Source organism: Zophobas morio, unplaced genomic scaffold, assembly GCF_036711695.1.
Source record: "Zophobas morio isolate AGI-343-1 ecotype UQ-CSIRO unplaced genomic scaffold, CSIRO_AGI_Zmor_V1 ptg000716l, whole genome shotgun sequence".
NCBI classification, from domain to species: Eukaryota; Metazoa; Arthropoda; class Insecta; order Coleoptera; family Tenebrionidae; genus Zophobas; species Zophobas morio.
In genome coordinates this window covers 78,650-97,224 of record NW_026972819.1, presented here as the reverse complement: position 1 = coordinate 97,224, position 18,575 = coordinate 78,650, and the positions used below count along the sequence as shown (strand labels likewise).

The 18,575-nt window shown below is 30.0% G+C and overlaps 1 protein-coding gene and 1 long non-coding RNA gene across 4 annotated transcripts; both read right to left on the bottom strand.

Annotated features, from left to right (window-relative positions):
* Positions 1–3,567: 3,567 nt before the first annotated feature.
* LOC135121791 (uncharacterized) lies at positions 3,568–3,943 on the bottom strand. Its single transcript, XR_010279122.1, has 3 exons — positions 3,870–3,943; positions 3,679–3,812; positions 3,568–3,591 (listed from the first exon to the last, which is right to left on the bottom strand). It is a non-coding gene; the product is annotated as an uncharacterized LOC135121791 (long non-coding RNA).
* A 693-nt stretch (positions 3,944–4,636) lies between these two features.
* LOC135121798 (uncharacterized) lies at positions 4,637–7,326 on the bottom strand. 3 transcript variants are annotated; one of them, XM_064046079.1, is made up of 10 exons: positions 7,243–7,326; positions 6,238–6,375; positions 6,013–6,096; positions 5,884–5,952; positions 5,728–5,833; positions 5,594–5,672; positions 5,427–5,530; positions 5,014–5,161; positions 4,828–4,930; positions 4,637–4,709 (listed from the first exon to the last, which is right to left on the bottom strand). In XM_064046079.1, exons 5-8 carry the CDS (start codon positions 5,797–5,799, stop codon positions 5,042–5,044), a joined length of 375 nt encoding a protein of 124 aa, XP_063902149.1. In that variant the 5' UTR covers positions 5,800–5,833; positions 5,884–5,952; positions 6,013–6,096; positions 6,238–6,375; positions 7,243–7,326; the 3' UTR covers positions 4,637–4,709; positions 4,828–4,930; positions 5,014–5,041. The 3 variants fall into 3 exon arrangements, 2 of the variants coding, with proteins under 2 accessions (XP_063902149.1, XP_063902150.1); XM_064046080.1 differs by having other exon boundaries at positions 5,629–5,672; positions 5,732–5,833; XR_010279126.1 differs by lacking the exons at positions 4,637–4,709; positions 4,828–4,930; positions 6,013–6,096; positions 6,238–6,375; positions 7,243–7,326 and having other exon boundaries at positions 5,059–5,161; positions 5,732–5,833; positions 5,884–5,975.
* Between the last annotated feature and the right edge of the window lie 11,249 nt (positions 7,327–18,575).

The window sequence follows — 18,575 nt, the reverse complement described above, 5'->3', positions numbered from 1 at the left end:
TAAAGGGCATATACTTAATTTCCTAAATGAAGTTATTAACATTAGAGTGTCGCATATTTTGCTTTTACCTTGTAATAAAAATACTTAACGAATTAATTATCTGCACGTACATTGTTATGAAAATTGCTGTTATCACCATTCTCAGAGATTCTTAGTTATTTTTTCAGTGTAAAAAGTTGTATACATCTTGCTTAGCGTGACTACAACTTATCAAAAATTTGTAAAATAAAATATCCAAGTTTTCTAAAAGTTATTAAAAGTCTTTTACGTCCATTTCCTTAACGACACCACTAAAAACTACCTTAAACACTTCTACGGAGGGAAAGGATATGTATAATAAGATCTCTGTCATGTCTTCAGTTCTTCGCATTTAAAATCTTAATATTACTAGTTCTTATTAACTGAGAATCCTACTAAAAAAAAAATTCCTTAGTTGCGTATTGTTATAGGAGGGACTTAGCATTTTCAATGGGTATTATAAAATGGTTATTATAATTATTAGTAACTTTATCGTCTTTAATACTGTTGTTCACCTGGTTAGCTTGTTATCACTACACTATTACCATAACTAATATTGTTACTAGTTTTAGTATTACTATAATTATTAGTTTTATCACGATACTAATATTATTTCTTGTGTTGTCCTTACTATTTCCATTATGATCTTTAAAAAATTTACCGTTATAATTATTTTTATTACTATATATAATTTTATTACTATTACATAAATTATTATTACTACTAAGGGGGGCCTCCCTCATTTCAGTATCTTTCAATGTATAATCTTTAAAAGTCTAAGCCTTGCCTAAAATTTGTATCGCGAAAGAAGGATTAGCGGTTTGTTGCGCCCCCGATTAGTCATTTGTTCTGGTGGATCTTTTCGTCTTTATAATATATTTTCAGAATTATTTTTTCTTTCCAAGCGAATAACATTTACTGTCGGCATCTCCAACTCCTATTTTAAAAGGGCGTTCGCAGCCAATAGACTAGCGAAAAGTTCCTGTTATTCTGTATTAGAGGAAAAAATACCCATAACAACCTTATAAAATATATATACAATAAAAAGGTTTACGCAAAAAAAATAATATAGATTAAAAAAGTTTATTATTTATATGTAAGGTAAGTAAATAAACAAACAAAATATTTAGTAAGAATGCTCTAAGTATGAATAGTAAGTTGCGCAAAACAAGAAAATAGTTATAGCAAGTTCCTTCCAGCTAAGCCCAGTGATATATCTACAATGTAAATGTAAGATGCATATTTCACTTGTGCAGAATGGTACTATATTTTAACTTTATAAAAAGCTTCCGTGATTCAGGTAATTTACACAGTTTTAATGCACACTTGATATACAAAAGTATATGGTGCGCTAGATAGGCTCAGTTATATAAACCATCTCCACTGAGACTAATTACGTATTAACGCAAATTATAGGCCTACTTCGTCTATACCTACTATTGTTAATAGACAAGCTAATATTTGCTCTTCAACTGTTAAGAGCCTGTATTAAAAAACAAAAAATATCTGTATTTCTAAAATAACTTTTTACTATTGCTAACCTATGGACGAGATGGAAGCCTAATATCTATCAAGAAAAAAAATTAAATTAAAGCCATTATGATTTAAGTAGTAACAGGACTAGAACAAGTTTATATCAAGAAAAGATTAGCTTCGATTTGCTGGTAGAGCGGTATTACAGCGTAAAATAATTTTTTCACCACGCCTTCTTTCGTGTTAAGTATATAATAGTTTGACCTTACCGAAAGACGGTATGCAGACTCTATAAACTCACTAATGGTGCTTACCAAGAAGAAAAGAGAAGAGGCCAGTAACTGAAAGTGAAACTTACAACTACGTTAAAAAATTAGGGTTACACACCTGTACATGGTAATAATCTTACAAGATTATTATCACCAATGAAAATGAACTGTTAGATTTCATTAATTTAAAGGCAAAATGAAAAAGTCAAAGATACAAGTAGGTAAACCGCGTATTTATTTAAATATTTTGTATCCCAGCTACATCTGGCACTCCATAAAAAAGTTCTGCTAAAACCATGTATCTACTTTTTGAGCAAAAGCGCTTCAGATAATCGAAAAATTACCCATTAAGGCGCTGAAAATGAACACTATAAGAAATACAAATTTCGAAAATTAGTGAGTTCAAAAAGTGGTAAGGAAGCTCCTAAAACTAACAAGTTTATTACACGAAATTAAAAGGGATAGTAATAATACATTAACACCTAATAGGATATATGTATTACCCGGTATTTATACAATTAATTTATGTATTACTTTTTCTTTAAATGAATGGTGCCTGATAAGCAGGTTTAAAAAAATAATTATTACCCGATCTTTATACAAATAATTTGTATTACTTTTTCTATAATGAATGGTGCCTGGTAAGCAGGTTTAAAATAATAATAATGAAGCAGAAAATTTCAGAAGGACACAATAAAGTTTAAGAATATTACTATTTAATTTAATCAAGCGGTTGAGTAAGCATGCAAGTATAATAATATAAGTTTGAGCACTTTTCATGGAGAATTGCTTTACACTTGTAACAACTGAGATGCTTAGGCTTTGTTCAGATTATTTTTTTGCAGTAGTCACAGTTCTGCAGGGTAAATGTGGCCTTCAGTTCGAAGAGATGACCAGTGAAAGGCGCGAGGGCAGGCTGGTGTTGCACTTCTTCTTAGCTTCCTTCTCTTTTCTTAAGAGCTGTCTGTCTGTTGCACGCGATGGAGTTTTATTAAAAAGTTTTAACAGTCGTTGTATAAAAAATAATATTTATTTTATAAATTCCATAGAAGTCTTAAATATTTAATTTAGTTCAATTCTTTTTAATAATTAAAAATCGTTTTCTTTATTAATTGACATGTACTTAGAACTAATATTATGAGGCTGTGTTTTTATTATAACGTTAAAATTGATAAAGCTATACAGTACCACGTATCTAGAAGTTATAAATTAAATCAGATAGAAAATGATATAAAATTTATGTAATCAGCAATATCATCAAGCTACAGTTTTATAAACTCAAATAAATATTAAATATAAGCTTTTAGATTTATTAAAATAAATAGTTAACTATTATAGTAATAAAATTTTGGACAGTTATACCGTGTAATAACTAATTTAATAATATATGTATATTTTTATTAATAAAAACCAATAATAACAAACACGTGGATACTAAATAGTAATATTTACAGAGAAAATATTTTTTGTTTAAAAAGTTTTAGTGGCCCACAAAGTGTATAAAAAAATTGAAGGCGTTGAAGATTTACTAAATTATTTTTAAAGTAACAACTTTACTTTGTTGGCGGGTTTAAAATACTAGTGCAAATGTGTATTATAAAACAGCCAGTTAACATAATGTATGATATTAATTTTGTTTTGAAAGTTTGTTAACTGTTATTATTTATGTTACTTTTTAATATTTTTATTTTAATTGCATATATTAATATAATAAAACTTGTATTATTATTCTGTTTTAGTAATAAAAGTTTAACAAGTGGTTAGAAGTAATATACAAAAAATCCAGAATTTAGAGAAGGTACCTTTTTTCCGGATCGAATTCGTCAGGAACCTAAAAATATAATTATTTAATAATAAAATTATTGCTACAACTAATTTCATTAACATCAACAAAAAAAATATTGATAAGTGCGTTTACTAGAAAATCTTTATCTGCGCTGATATTAGCGCTCCGGTGAGAGTGAGGCAACATTTTAATGACTATTTTCACCAGTAAGCACGAAACTAGAAGCATGCGTCCATAGGCGTCCGCCAATCGAACAGACCTGTATCCTTAATATAAGCACAGCATTAATAGTAATAGTAACAATAACAATAATAATAAAAGACCTTTACTAATGCAGGTAAGCGGTAAGGACGACTGGCCTATAAATGTGGCCCCGCCAAAGGAATTAATCGAATAAACAGAGAGCCTTAATATTGTGGATTCGGGAGCAATTACCTTTATAATAATAATATATACTGCAAAATAAGTAACTTGATACATATAAACACTTATTTTATTAGTGTATTATTTATAAAAAAATTATTAATATATGAAAGTACAAATAAATATTAGGCAAGAATAATAGAATAAGAAGAACAGGACATTTTTTTAAAAGATATTTTGCAGGGGACAAATAGAGGGCTATGGTGTAGTACATCCTTGTAGATATCAATAGTTTTCTTATGATTTATTCCGGCGGGCCCAAAAACTTCCACTTGAATAAACTTTTTGAGACAATCAAATCGCTCGTTCACCACGTGGTTTTCATACAAAAACTTGATGCAATTGTATAAATCCAGTATCACTCTTTAAACTCTAGTGGTTGGTCGTTTACCTTAATTTCTAAGATAAAGGTTGGGGAAGCTGAGAGGGTTCGCCAAGTTTATTGGATTGTAGCAGTTTCGGAGGGCAGCGGTTTCGCATGAAATGCGGTTTCAGCACGTAACTTATTTATTTATAATTATTATCATTATTATTTTTTTAACCTCAATATCCGCAATTCCCATTATCGCGAAACTTTCCTCTGTAGAGTTGCATAAAAGTATCTTTAGAGATACAATCAACAATGAAATAACTAACCAAGAAGAGACATGTACCGGAAAGATGATAATTCATAGCAACATACTGATTCCCACAATTCCAAAACGGAACGGGATTAAAGTTTGAATAGTTGATACGCAACGCTAATAAAATATATAAGTATGATTATAATACAAAATATAATGAAGCCTTACTTATAATACTTTATAAACTTATAAACAAGTTTTAACATTATATATCCCACTTGAAGGATAAACGTACACTATGCGATCTATATTATAAGAGAAAAGTTCTTCGGGGTCCAAGTGGATGCTTCTAACAGCCTTGTGTTCGGGAAGCAGAATAGTGTCAAAATGCTGAACGTCTATTATTATTATGGTACATTAAGCGTAGGTCTTCTCTCATATTATATTAAAAAAGTAAATAGGTGATCTCCACGTGGCGAACCCAAAATTTTGTCGGTGGAGAGTAGCCTTTAGGGGCCCATAAGTTTTTCCAGCGACGAGGATAACGCGTTGTGCTCTTCCCTTGGAACCAGTTCTGAAGGTTTCCGAGCATGAATGGTCGAAAATGCTTCCAACCAATCGTTTGCCAGCTATTTTTTGTATAAAATTTCAAATATACTTTTCATAATTATTACTCTATATAGTTTACATTAAAAGTATATATCAATTAGTTATAATATACAATTGATTTTATTTAAAATCCTATAATGGTATTATAATTTTTCAAATAAGCAACTTTAAAGTTTACTAAGTATAAAATAGCTTTCACCCCTAATAGACCTAAAATTAAATTCCTTGAATATATTTTTATAATACATTTTAAAGTTGAAATTATGTATATGTATAAAGCTATACCAATTTTCTGTTACGGGTGCTTGCTAGAACAAACCGAGTAGAAAGAAAAACCTCTAATTTCGGATTAGAAAAAGAGAGCTGAAGTTCATAGGCGCTAATTTTTTCTACAAGAGGGTAATTAAATGTAAACAAAAATAATAATATTGATTAAGAGTTATAATAAGTACCAACAGATTTCAAACTTTCTAAGGAAAAGACAAACCGTCGCTCTCTGGACAGTTCCGGGATCTGCAAAGCTTCAGTATCCTACATAAGCCAAGGATTGTATTAAATACTTTGGAGCATTTTTAATGATAATAACACACGAGAAGGTCGACGCAGTAACTTGGGAAGAGCCCTGTTTGTCCCAACTGGCGCCCTTCCCACATGCCATTGGTATTCTTTTTCACCACAGCGACGGGGACATCCTTTATGCGTACGTAACCTCTACACTTTCAAAATGGGTACAAAAGGATACCTTAATAAGCCGTAATTCGTCTGGTCCTTGCGGTTCATAATGAAAGATGGCCACGTGATTATTAAAGTTCTTTTGATGGTTGAGGCCAATACATTTTTATAACTACTAGTGTTTTATAAAGGTACTAACTTGGGTTTCATTTGTTTCATTTTGCAATTGGGGGTAAACAGATAAGTAAAGATTGCTGTTAGGTAGTTGTTGTCGAGCGATCTCCTTTGGTTATAGTATAGTAAGGTAATAATTTTAAATATAAAAAATAGAATTTTCAGGTTACATAATAACTCTTATACCATTTAATGATATGGCGAATATACACAACAATGAAAGGACCTCTTCTGTAAGAAGGTGACATACTTGGTACGGTTATATATGGAATGCTCTTTATAGAAGCACAAAAGGGCTTCCAGAGTTTCAAACTTTTGAAAACTTTTTTCCACGTGGACCATCCGGCCTTCAATAGCTAGTCGACAGCGTTTAATTTCCTTTCCGCTTCTTTTGATTGATAATAATATTACAAAAAATAAAAGCTCTAAGGTCTTTTTAAAATAATTAGTGACACTTTTTTTTCAAGTTTTCCTTATAATACTAATATACAAGGCTTTTCTTTGAAAAAAGGAGACTTATTTACCTATCAAATATTTATTTAAACAGTGTTTATTGTCCGCAACCATCAGTATATTAATTATTGTTTCTCTAGTAATTTTACTCTAAATTCCATATTTTACATACATAATACGTGCTTATTTATTTTAATTACCATTTAATTCAGTTCTTTATTTGAGAAGTAAATAAATGTACAGCAATTGCTTCTACACTTTAAAATATAGGGTCTTTCTATATATATTTGGTATGTTATGGCAAATTAGTTGTTTTCGTTTTTATAAAATAGTAAAAAAAGAGTTTCATAATAATTAGTTTCATTAAGAAAACGATAACGCTTAATGTAAAACAATTACAGCATTAGTATTTCCTTATGAAACAATTATTACAGCTTAATTAGTGCAATTATGTTTTTAATATTATAGAAGCAGTTAAATACTTTTAAATGCAAAATTACATCAGTATCCCGTAAATTAACCATTTTATTTCGTGCACCCACTTATAAAAAACATGTCTTAAGTAGTAACTAAAAAATTTTTATTTGTTCGATAGAGCCTAGAAATTTTCTGTTTTTAAAAGAGTAGATTACAAAAATTTTTTAATAAAAACTAACGAAGGCAAGTGCCTTCTTGTGTTACCTTTAAACCTCAAACTACCGATTCTCACTCTCGTGTTACCTACTCACTTAACTTAATGAATGCTCAACCCTCATCTCTTAATTTCTCGCTATTTCTATGAAAAAAGGAATAATATGAGGACCTAAAAGATAATGTAAAATGTTCCGTTAGTTGATCATAGCTGATTAAAAAACTTTCATCCAACCGACCCTGATTGAGGATCTTTATAAAATAATAACATTAAAATAATAAAATTTTATAATAAGTATTATTACTTTTCCAAGTTCAGATGATTCTAAAAACCAACCAGATGGTGAATTTTCTTCAAATATTACATTTTTAAAAGGGTTCTTTTAGGGAAAAAATACATTAATAGTTTAAGAAAATATGGAGAGAAACAGTAATTACTCACACAAACAATTGGTATTGAAAGCCTGCAAGTTTGAGCATCCTCAGCGGATATGTTGTTATCCTGATAGTACTAGTTAAAATCAAGTTAATAACTAAATATTGTTAGATAACAATTAGAATAGATAAACTTACTGCTATCAACTCAATAACTGAACTAAATTTTTCTTTTTCGGCTATAAAATACAACTTTTTGTTAACATCATAATATATTTTTAAATGTTTGGTAAAGCGGTCCCTAAAAAAAATTTAATTTACAATAAGAAGTTCATAATTTTACCAAGACTGCTAATAACCACTGATCGAAATGAAAAAGAACTTAAAAAAAAATACGGAATTTTTACCAATACGTCAGTGCATAGGGCTCCCCCTGGCAATCACGCGGTCTTACCAAGAAGGCGCCACACACACCTTTTGCCTCTGCAAGAGTAGAAGCCTCTTGGCGAGCCACGTTGGGATGATACCAACTATATATTCATTAGTGTTAGTAAAGGCAAAAAAAAAGAATTTTGTTTTAAACTTATCAATAAAAGGTATAACTTGCAGTTGTAAAGCTAACTTTCATAAAATATTTATATACTAATATTCACAAAGATAGTAAGAGCAAGTTTTCTTTTTTTTTAAATAAGTATATGAGGTCAAATTAAAATAGAAAACCATTGCGTAAAATGTTCTTCGTTACGTTCATGTGTATGAATACTTTCACTGTCTTCTTGGTTGTCATCACGTTCAAGTTGGATAATAATAAATTCTGTTTTGGTTAACACGCAGTAGAACTTTTCATACTAAATCAATAATAAAACTGGTACTAATTGCAAAAGAAACAATTATACAATCTTGAAATAAGATAAAAAAATAAATAGGGGGAGTGTAGAAGTTTAATAATGAAAGTGTGCCTTTATACATAAAAAATATATATATCATTTTATATAATTTATAATTTCTTCATTAATGTTAATAATATAGAAATCTATTTAAATATATTGATTTAACATGTATTTCATAAAAATTGTGAGTCTATTATAAATAATTCAAACAAACCATTGCAGTAGCTGCATCAAAGAGAGAAAGTTCCCCTTCTTTATAAATATGTCCAAATACGTCGTTTAAAGTAGGAGCTTTCCAGTGCTCATTATCATTTATTTTAAAGTTCTTGAGTAATAATTATAGTTTAATGATTTTGTTTTAAAAGATCAAAGAGGATAAGTATTCAAAGAAAGTCGAAACCAACCTATAACACTAATTATATTACAACTGGATATATTAAAGCACTATATTGATACCATTAAGACTAATACTCTTTAAAAGTAAATCATTGTTATCGTAAGTCTCGTTAGGCTCTTAATAGTATTGTGATAGAATATAAGGTGTAAATATAAAGCTAAAGCACATTTAAACTACTTCAACCTAGCTAGTTCACATAAATTATATAAGTATAATGCCACACAACTTTTATGATTATTTTCCCCTTTAAATCTAATGGAAACAATGAAGTCCACGTAGTCGAAAGGGTAGCATCGAGGTGTATTGAATCGGCAAAAAATTCCAATAAAATTCGAGCCATTAAATTTTGTCCAAGTTCGCTAAAATGATTCTCGATGGAGAGGATCAGCGGAAAGTCGGAGGCCGCGAAGGCATAACGCTGAATGGTGGAAACAATATCCCGAAAAGTGCTCCAAGCACCTGGACGCCGTTTTGTTCTAACGATGGGGAGGAGTGGCCGTCCCAGCACTCAACTGCGAGTATAGAAAAGTTATAAACAAAATTTTCACTCCAGGACCTTTAATATATTATTGGTTTTATAAAAACGCACAATAATGTACAGAAACCGAGGCCAAAAATTTAACAGAAACCTTTTTATATGCAAATAATTACTTTTAATGCAACGACAACCATCTTTTAGCACATTTATGATGCCTTCTAAAGTAGTTTCCTTGGGACCTTGAATTCTCGGAAAATATCTTAACGCAGTTTAAATTAGTTCGCATTAAATCCCAAGTCAAAACTTATAATAAATTTTAATATGTATAAAATTATATTACTGAAGGTACAAATAAGGCCCGTACTTACTCTAAAAGTTAAATTATAAACCATAAAGAAACTTGCAAGTAAGGTGTTAGAGGAAGTTTTAACTGGCATAAAAATAGTGCACGCGAAAGTCATAGCAAAGATTTTGTTATGCACTTTCGAAAGCGATCTAAACAACTTTAATGTTATATATAAAGCTATGCGCTGAAGTAGTAATATATTAATATATATATAAGTTTATTTCAAAATTATTGTTAAATTTTTTCTAGTAGAAAATAAGCTCTAAATTTATTTTAAATGCAGCTCATATTGTTAGCGCTATGCTAATTTCCAAGGTTGTCCCTTATTAGTAATGCTGGGAAAGAGTTTTTAGATACAATTACTTTTTTCTTTGTTTAATATTCTTACTCTTAAGTATATTTTTAAACGCATTAGACCTGAGAACATAAATATTGTTATAAATGAAAGTTGGATACAAATTCTAATAAATTATTCTATTTTCTGGCAAATATTTTTTTTAAGCGCTAGAAAAAAGTTATTACGGCACAAGTCAAAAGGTTAATAACTTATACATACTATAAAAAGACTTGGTCATACATACTAAGGTTTTTGTTATAATATTACACTGGTAACGCATATTAGGAAAATATATTTTTTTGGCCGTATTAGCTTTTTATGCTCCCTAATATTTTTATAAATGTTTTTGATGGAAGTATACGAAGTGAAGTATGAAGAGGTTAATGATAAAGTGGTATACGAGCTTCCGATTAAAAAAAAATTCCACTGAAAAAAATGCGTATTTTTCGGAGGTGGAAAAAAGGTTTGAGACTTTAAAAAACTAAATGAGAGGACGGCAACAAATTAGACTTACTTTGTTTTTATTAAAAGATAACAGTAAATGATTGTAAATATATAACCATAAAATATAGTAACAACGAGTAGCAAACGGGAAAAATATATTAGGTTACTACGTATTGTAGGAAGTAGATATAAAGTAATCAGTCATTGGCAGCGTCATGTTTTGGTATACGTCTAGAGCACCCCAATGAAACCAATCGTTTTGCGAACTCAATAAGTATTTTGTAAATGAGTCGAGATTCCAGTCGCAGTTTTCACTATTAGATATTTATAAGATAAAACTGTTAAATCAACAGAAAAATTAGTAAAAGGAAAATAACCATAGTTTTTATAGTAACATTCATTAACTGAAAAATAATTTTTTAAATCAATTTTAGACCTTTTTTAACAAAAAAACGTTTTTACACATAGTAAAACAATTATGAAGTTCTTTAGTAATATGCTAACCCGATTTTTTATATAAATTACAGTAATGGCTTTTCTCCACTCACTGTTTTTATTTATAAAATAAATATCTCATAAAGTGCAGTTTTTTAAATTCGTAGTAAGTTTATGTTAAATAGAATATACCAAGCTTTGAATAAACACAGCCGTTGAAAAATTCAAACTCAGTAACTAATCATATACATAACTTCAAGATGGTTTAAAATAATTTAAAATAAGTAATGTTTACTAATTTTACAGAGCACTTTTTTATCATAATCGTACCATTTACTTTTTTGTTAACTTGACTTTGATATTTAAATTCAGAAGCTACTAATAATAATATTAAGGAACAGCACTTTTATTATAATATAAATAAGTTAAGCTTTACAGACAATTTATTAAATTGGTAAATATTACCCCGTTTGTGACAATTATTGACTTATTACTTTATAATTAATTAAACCTTCGTGTTTTTGTGTCAGTTTAAGGAGAGAAATATTATAAAAGTAAAAAGTCAAAACTAGTAAAGAAGAAAAGCTAGTTTTAATATTAGGAAAAATGTTTTAAACCAGCGTTGAAAACTACGAAAATACTCAGAAGTATTGTTCTAAATTATTTTTTTTTTTTAAAATGTAAAATTAATATTAAAGTTTTTATTTTAAAAAACCTTATCTCCTTATAATAATAATGAATAAGACGCTAGCTATAGAAACATGAAGTTTTGTCGGAGTTATGGCGTTTTGCCAACTGCAAGTAGTTTATCAAATATTATTATAATAAAAGATATAATTGATTCTAAAATACTAAAAGCCAGTTGTACAATATTTAATAATATATATATATATATAAACATTATTTATGAATCTATAAGTGTCTTGAAAAATCACCTCATAGATGAAAAGGTCGACATTAAGAAGTAAATTCTGTCAGTGTCCTTAACCAAGTCAACTTCCTTAAAAAATTGGTTTAACTAACTAAACTGAAAATAAAGGGCAAGTTTTCTATTAATTTTATGAAAAAGAACAGATAATATTCATTTATTTGGTCTAACTTATTTTGTATGTAGTAACAATAATAAAAGTGCCTGTTGCTCCCTGATTAGAAACGTTATGAATTGTTCACGAGAAATAACAAGTTTATCTCCCTTCTTAATTTTATATATGTTGAATAAAGTAAGAATTTCTTTAGTTCCCGATTGTAGCAATTCATGATAAAGTAATAAAAAAGTTTTATAAGTGATGCCCCCAGTTTCTTCTTTCTTTTTTTATAGTTTTGTAAAAATAAATCAATGTAGATATTAATCGATAACTGTTACCTCTTCAAAAAATTTTTTAAAAGATCTGACCTCGAAGTTGGAAAGCCTACTTTTTGTAACAGAAGGCGAATGTCTTCAAGGTGTACAGTTTTTCTTCCTTGCGCAATATGGGTAAAACGTAGGTATAATATCCTATAGTTTAACAATTTAATAAAATAATACTATTTTTTTTATACAAATTAATAATATTTAATCTTTTTAACTATGTAACTTGTTATATACTGTTTCAAAACGTAAGGATCATGAAAATAAAAGGCTTCGTCCGGAACTTTCCCTAAACGCCCCAAGTTTCTCTCATCTTTGAATTTTAATAATTTGTCTATAAACAACCACTTCTCAAAAACCTCTTTATCTTCAAAGACTAAGATTAAGTACTAAAATTTATTAAAAATAATAACTTTCTCAAGGTTTATTTGAATTTACCTTCATTTCAAGTCGTTTTCCAAATATCACAGTGATACTAAATATTTCGTCACCAGCGAAATCTCTTAAGTTGTATATTTTTTTGTTATGGTCTACTTAAACTTCCTCCACTTCTAACATATGTACTAAAAGGGAATACGTTCAGAAAATCTTTAAAGTTTACTTACAAGCTTACTTTGCAGGAGGGAAAGTCCTTGCAAAGACTCCAGACATATACAAAATGTTTTTCTATCAAGATAGCCCAGTCTCTTTTGGGAATGTATCTTAAGCTCTTTACAAAACACTACAACTTCGCTGGCTGATTCAAGAGAGCCCGGAACTGTACATACCTTGGACATTCTTACAGATTGTTTTTTTGTTGTTGTAGATAATAATCAATAAAAGTTAGGTTACTAGTCAATCAACCATATTCTTAAGAGTAGAGTGGTACCTTTTTTAACTTTAATATCGAAGTATTACCTCTACTTTTAGATTAGACTATTTTCTCCTCTCCGCTTACGGTAGGACTTAAGGAATAATGATTTGATTCTATATTAACTAATTTAGTGCAGTGAAATAGTAATATCAAATGTAGTTTGTTTTTATAGGTTAATGAAAGTTAAATTCCTACAACTACTCTAGATATTATAGTTAAATTAAGTCGTAAAAGAAAGCCATGAAACACTTTTTTAAGCCCTTTCTATCATAAAGCTTATAAATACTTTGCTTTAATAAGAAAATACCAATCCTTTTTTACACGAATTTTTATCAACATTAAGACTTCTCAAGCTTTAGCTGAATAAATTTATGGAGCCTTTAATAGATTTTAGTAACTTTTTAAAAGTAATTGTGTATCAAAGTGACCTTGTCGTTCTTAATTTAGCTTAAACTAATCATTAAATAAAAAAAATGTAGTAATATTTAAAAAAATCAAATAGAATTTAAACATTAGAGCCCAAGTTAAATAAATGTTTGTGAGTGTTTTTATTAACCATAGCACAAGAATTATTCCATCTATAGTAGTAAGTATTAGCAAAGAGTTCCCATCTATATAAACTTTGCAACTCCCACTAGGAATTTTAGACGAGAGGTAATCAAGTAGGACAACGTTAATTTTATAAACATAACACGTTAACGTTGCCTTAACAAATAGGTTTCATGTAATGCCTATTTCTCGTGGACGTTTATAAAAATTAAATTTGTGCAAAGACACTACTAATATTGAAAATTCAAGTATAACAAACATTATTCAGGTATTCAATATTATATTATTTTTATTTTGTTGTATTTGCAAATAAATGTGCTCTAAGGCCGAGTTACCGATTAATGCGAGATTGCGTGTATTTAGTGAGTAGACTTAATTATCATGTTATGATATGCGCGCGCGCCAGCAGCGTATAAATACCTTTAAACAGCTTACTCGCTGAGAGATTAAGATCTGTCGGGCGTACTACGAAGTAAAGCTAAAAGAGTTGTAGTTCTTCTTCTCCTTATGTTATAATATGGGCCCTATAATTAAATCATGAGAACTATGCGAGGCGAGGTTTAAACTAGTAATACATGAATTTTTTAATTTAGCCCTCACTATGTTGGAGACAATATCGAACCACATCTTCTACCCCATCTTCATTAACTATTTGCACAATAGTAAATTGATTACAGCACTCCCGAAGTCTTTCTTCCATCGCTATCCTAAAATCTAAATTTTCAAAAGGCTATAGGCTGCGAGGGTGAGCGACCTTTAGGAAAAGTAGCTCACGGGCCTGTAGCATTTTTTGTATTTTAAAAGGTTTTTAGAGCCGCTAGGTTAATTAATTCTAAACCATTTTCCTACTATAGTCAGTCCAATCCCTACAGGCTCCTGCTCCAGTAAAAATTCTTTCTGCCTAAAATTAGGTTAATAATTCTTTATAATCCATAATAGATAACCTACGAGTTATATAACCGTGAATATGCTTAGCTAGCTAGTCTACTTATCCGATCTGCAACTAAATACGACCTAGAATTTTTTTATAAATATTTACTCACTAAAACAGGTAAAATGGAAAAGATTCCATCACGTTAATAGTTTTTTCAAAACGCATATTTTTTTTAATAATTTTTGCGAGAAATTTCTCTTCATAATGAAAATCTAATATTCTATTGTTGATTCCAAAAATCACATTAATAACATATTATTATTTAAAATAAAATTTTTAAGAGTGTATTTTAAAATAACACAGATAGAAAAAAAGGGGATGGAGAAGGGAGAAGGGTGCAGTAGATGTTAGAATTTTGGAGATCGCAAGGTTATCTGACAATAATTAAGAGCCGAAAAGTGAACTTAAAAGAGTTAAAATAAATATTAAAGAGAAAAAAACAAAAAGTAAACTAATTAACTTTGAGCAAAAATAGTTAATAGAGCTAAGATCCAAGAGCAAGAGTGGAACTAATGCAAAGCTGTACACAGGCGGAAATGGGGCATAAGAAAAGGTCGTAGAATAGATCGGAGCTTGGAAATGAGATATAGAAGTAAAAGTGGCTTAAAGAGAAGACATGAGACAGGTGCTCTATACCAAGAAGTTAACAGAATTAGCTCCCTTGCCCTAAGGTTGGAAACCTGACATATCTTTTAAGCGCTAAAAACTTAAACCATACAATTACCATACATTAGTTGCATTTAATATAATATATGATGAAAATGATGATAGGGGCGCATGTTAGATTACATATGAAATTAAGGACTTAATTCAGTTGGATAAAATTTTGAAATTGATATTAACATTAATAAAAATTTTAGTTCCCTTAGTCAAGATTCTACAATTCAGCAACGTGCAGTTAAATATGGTATAAACACAACAAATTAAGGGTTTATACTCCTATATCCAATATACAAAAGTTGAACTTCTTAGCAACACATGACCACAATGAAGGATATAAAGGCCTCATTGGTTCACTATAAAACATATACGACAGCGCAAGGCCGGATATAACATATGTAACTATCATTTTAGAAAGGGTTTTACAAAACAGTAATGAGGAAATTATGTAATCTGCTAAAAGACTTTAATTCATATTTAAAATTTCCTTTTGAGCTTTTAGGCTCTTTATTAATGTACACGCCCTCTAGAAGTTAAACTGTGAGTAAACTATCCTATAGCCAGTTACCGATAACGCTCTGTTCAACCTTATAGACCAAAACAATATGTAAAACTTTTCCTCTAGACAATAGGGCTAAGACTTCTCTGCAACTTTATAGTCTGAAAAGTTGTTACAAACAAAGAACAATAATCTCATTGTTTGTTGAGGATAAAATTATATATCGCAAATTTACAAATAATCTTGACAAATTAAACCTACCAGTTAGAATAATTTAAAGACACCCATAGTCTCGTGAAATTTATTTATCTAACTGCACACTGTACGTGGATCATACCATTAATAACTTGTCTCTACCAAACAGGGGGCATAAAACTTATAAACAATAATTTTTTAACTAATTCAATATTATTCTAAAATGTTACTTGGACTGTTCTTGGGCGAAACTTATGGCTATCGTACTACAACATGTTATATAATTTTTCTAAACGGTAGTCCAATACAATGGAAAACTAAATTTGATAGAAGCTCTATAAATAAGTCTTCCTGTGAAGCTGAGGATATAGCTCTTAGTAACGCTATAACCAGTACTATAGCCATAGAATATATTTTAGTAGAACTTCCCCCGGATGCACACCTTACAGTACAAATTAATACAGATAAAGAGGCTGTAATAAAATATATTTGGTAGAAGTGCAAAAAGATTACGTCATAGTGTTATTGCATACCATTAAGTTAAACAGTGTTTAGGACGAGGAAACTATTATGTAAGGCATATAAAGTCTGAAACAAAAATAGCTGATAACTTCACCAAACCTCTCTCCTTCCAAAGACAGGATACTTCTTTCAAACAAATATTTAAACTTAATCAGGGTAGTACGAGGTTATAAAAAGATTTTAAATTAATGGAAATTTAAAGTATTTTATCAAGAGAACTATCCAATTAACAATGATTTATCAACTAATCTAAATAGTTTAGATTATTTAATAATATATATTAAACTTAAAAGAATGGCATCGGTTAAGCTAATTATTTCTCTCTACCTCACTAATTTGTTTCATTTGAAAAGGGTTTTTCATTATTAAGTAAATTTTTATAAACTGGGGGCTACCGTTTCGAACCGAGTAATGTACTTGGGGTCAAATATACTTTCTTCTCTTCGCGAGTTTTTCCAGATGTCAGTATGGGAAAAGCTAGCTCATTTTTAATAGAACTGCTGGCTTTATATTCCATCTTATTTGCTTAATACTTCTCGGTCATAAAGGGGCCTGAGAATACCTCCACTTTTCTCACATTTTCCGTAAGATACCTCTATCGACGCCTGCTCCAACTCCTTCTCTACCTTAACAACACCTACAACGTATGGTTCAGCACTGGAGGTGTGTTTTGAGCAGTGGCGAATTACAGTTAATCAACTTAAGAGTAAAGCTATATCGAAAAGGAGGCAAAAAACGAAAGCATCCAATATAACGCTTCGCGGTCAAGTAGTCCACCGGTATACGGACGTAAATTACTTGGGTAACCGACAAACAGTTTTTGTGGCGCTATCACATTATCTCATGGATAAGCGAAGTTAGCAGTTCAAAAAATTTTTCCCTACTTGTGTATACTTTTTTTTTTCAATGAGCAATAAACTTAAGCTTTTCTTTTTGTAAATTATTCGACCAACTTATGCAGCCGTGGCGTGGCCGTATAGTAGTCAACTAAACTTAAAGCGACTTCAATTAATTTATAAGCACCTGTTACGAATAATTACAGGTTCCCTACACTCGTATCGTGATCTTAAGTTGGAAATGCTCCCTAAATATTTTCGTTGCTTACTGTAAAAAGATTTATGAGAAATTTTTAGCTCATCCCAACCATTTACTTGTTCAAGACAACCTATGACGCAGGTGCTTACCTCGTTATTGGAGATCATGCCACCTTCTGACATTTCTAACGTCCCTGTAGAGCTAAAGTACTTATTTTCTAGTTTATAAACCAGCTTAAGAGTATTTTAGACCCTCTTCTGATTTTGGCCTGATCGTAGTACGGCAACTTTATAGATATATAAAAGAAGCTTTAGAGATTTTTCATCTTTAGCGTGGGGATGCAGTGACCCTCTTCCTTATTTTGTAGCGTTATTGGGCTAATGAAAGGAAACTATTATATCTTTTTTCTACTGAATAATTTTCATTATACTTCAGTTACTAACTTAAATAGTGTCTAAAATTTATGAAAAACACTATGTTTATCATTAATGTTAACGAGGAGCGCATGCAGAACATCGATAATTTTTTACTTTTAAATTTAAATCGTCCTCTTTCGCTTATAGTGCTTAATTACACATCGACTTTTTCTTTATTGCACTTCCTATAGGTTTATATCTTACTAATGTTTCTTCCAGACAAGAAAGAAACATGAAAATTAAATATTAATGGGCAAACTTATTTAACAATTGAACCATTTCTTTTTCCACCTGAAACTTTTGTAGAGAAATGTTTAACTTTTATTTGTAAGAACTAATACTAATATTTAGTTTTTTTTAACTTTTAATCCTTTTTTAGAAAAAAGCAACTTTTATAAACAAAGTATATAACGTAGGAATAATTGCTGACGACTGAAGATTCTATACTCAGTTACATTTTTTAGTATTTTGAGAGTTGTTTAACCTATTCTTTCTTTTCTGTTTCCAGCTTTACGACGCCGTTGCGATAAAGTATTGCGTTAGGAGGCAACATTAATAGAATGATTTTCTGCATCTTTTAGGCCTTTATAGGTTACTAGTTACTATGTTTACCACTTCTCGCCTAGGTTCCGTTTGCAAGAGTAGGTCTATGGAAATTGGCCCCAAGCGTCAGGGTCGGTCACTGAAACACTCTCTGGTAAGTTCGGGTACCATGTTCAAACGGATTAGGCAGCGCCCAACAAAACATAAAGTGGTAAATTTAGTTACCAGTGAACGTTAAGTTGAGCGTAT

What these genes read in the sequence shown, in the direction of transcription:
- LOC135121798 (XM_064046079.1), bottom strand. Translation starts at nt 5,799, where the DNA reads ATGGCATGTGGGAAGGGCGCCAGTTGGGACAAACAGGGCTCTTCCCAA. An exon ending in AGAAAGTTTGAAATCTGTTG is followed by an intron (nt 5,531 to 5,593) that starts GTACTTATTATA and finishes ACCCTCTTGTAG; the next exon opens with AAAAAATTAGCGCCTATGAA. An exon ending in GCACCCGTAACAGAAAATTG is followed by an intron (nt 5,162 to 5,426) that starts GTATAGCTTTAT and finishes TACAAAAAATAG; the next exon opens with CTGGCAAACGATTGGTTGGA.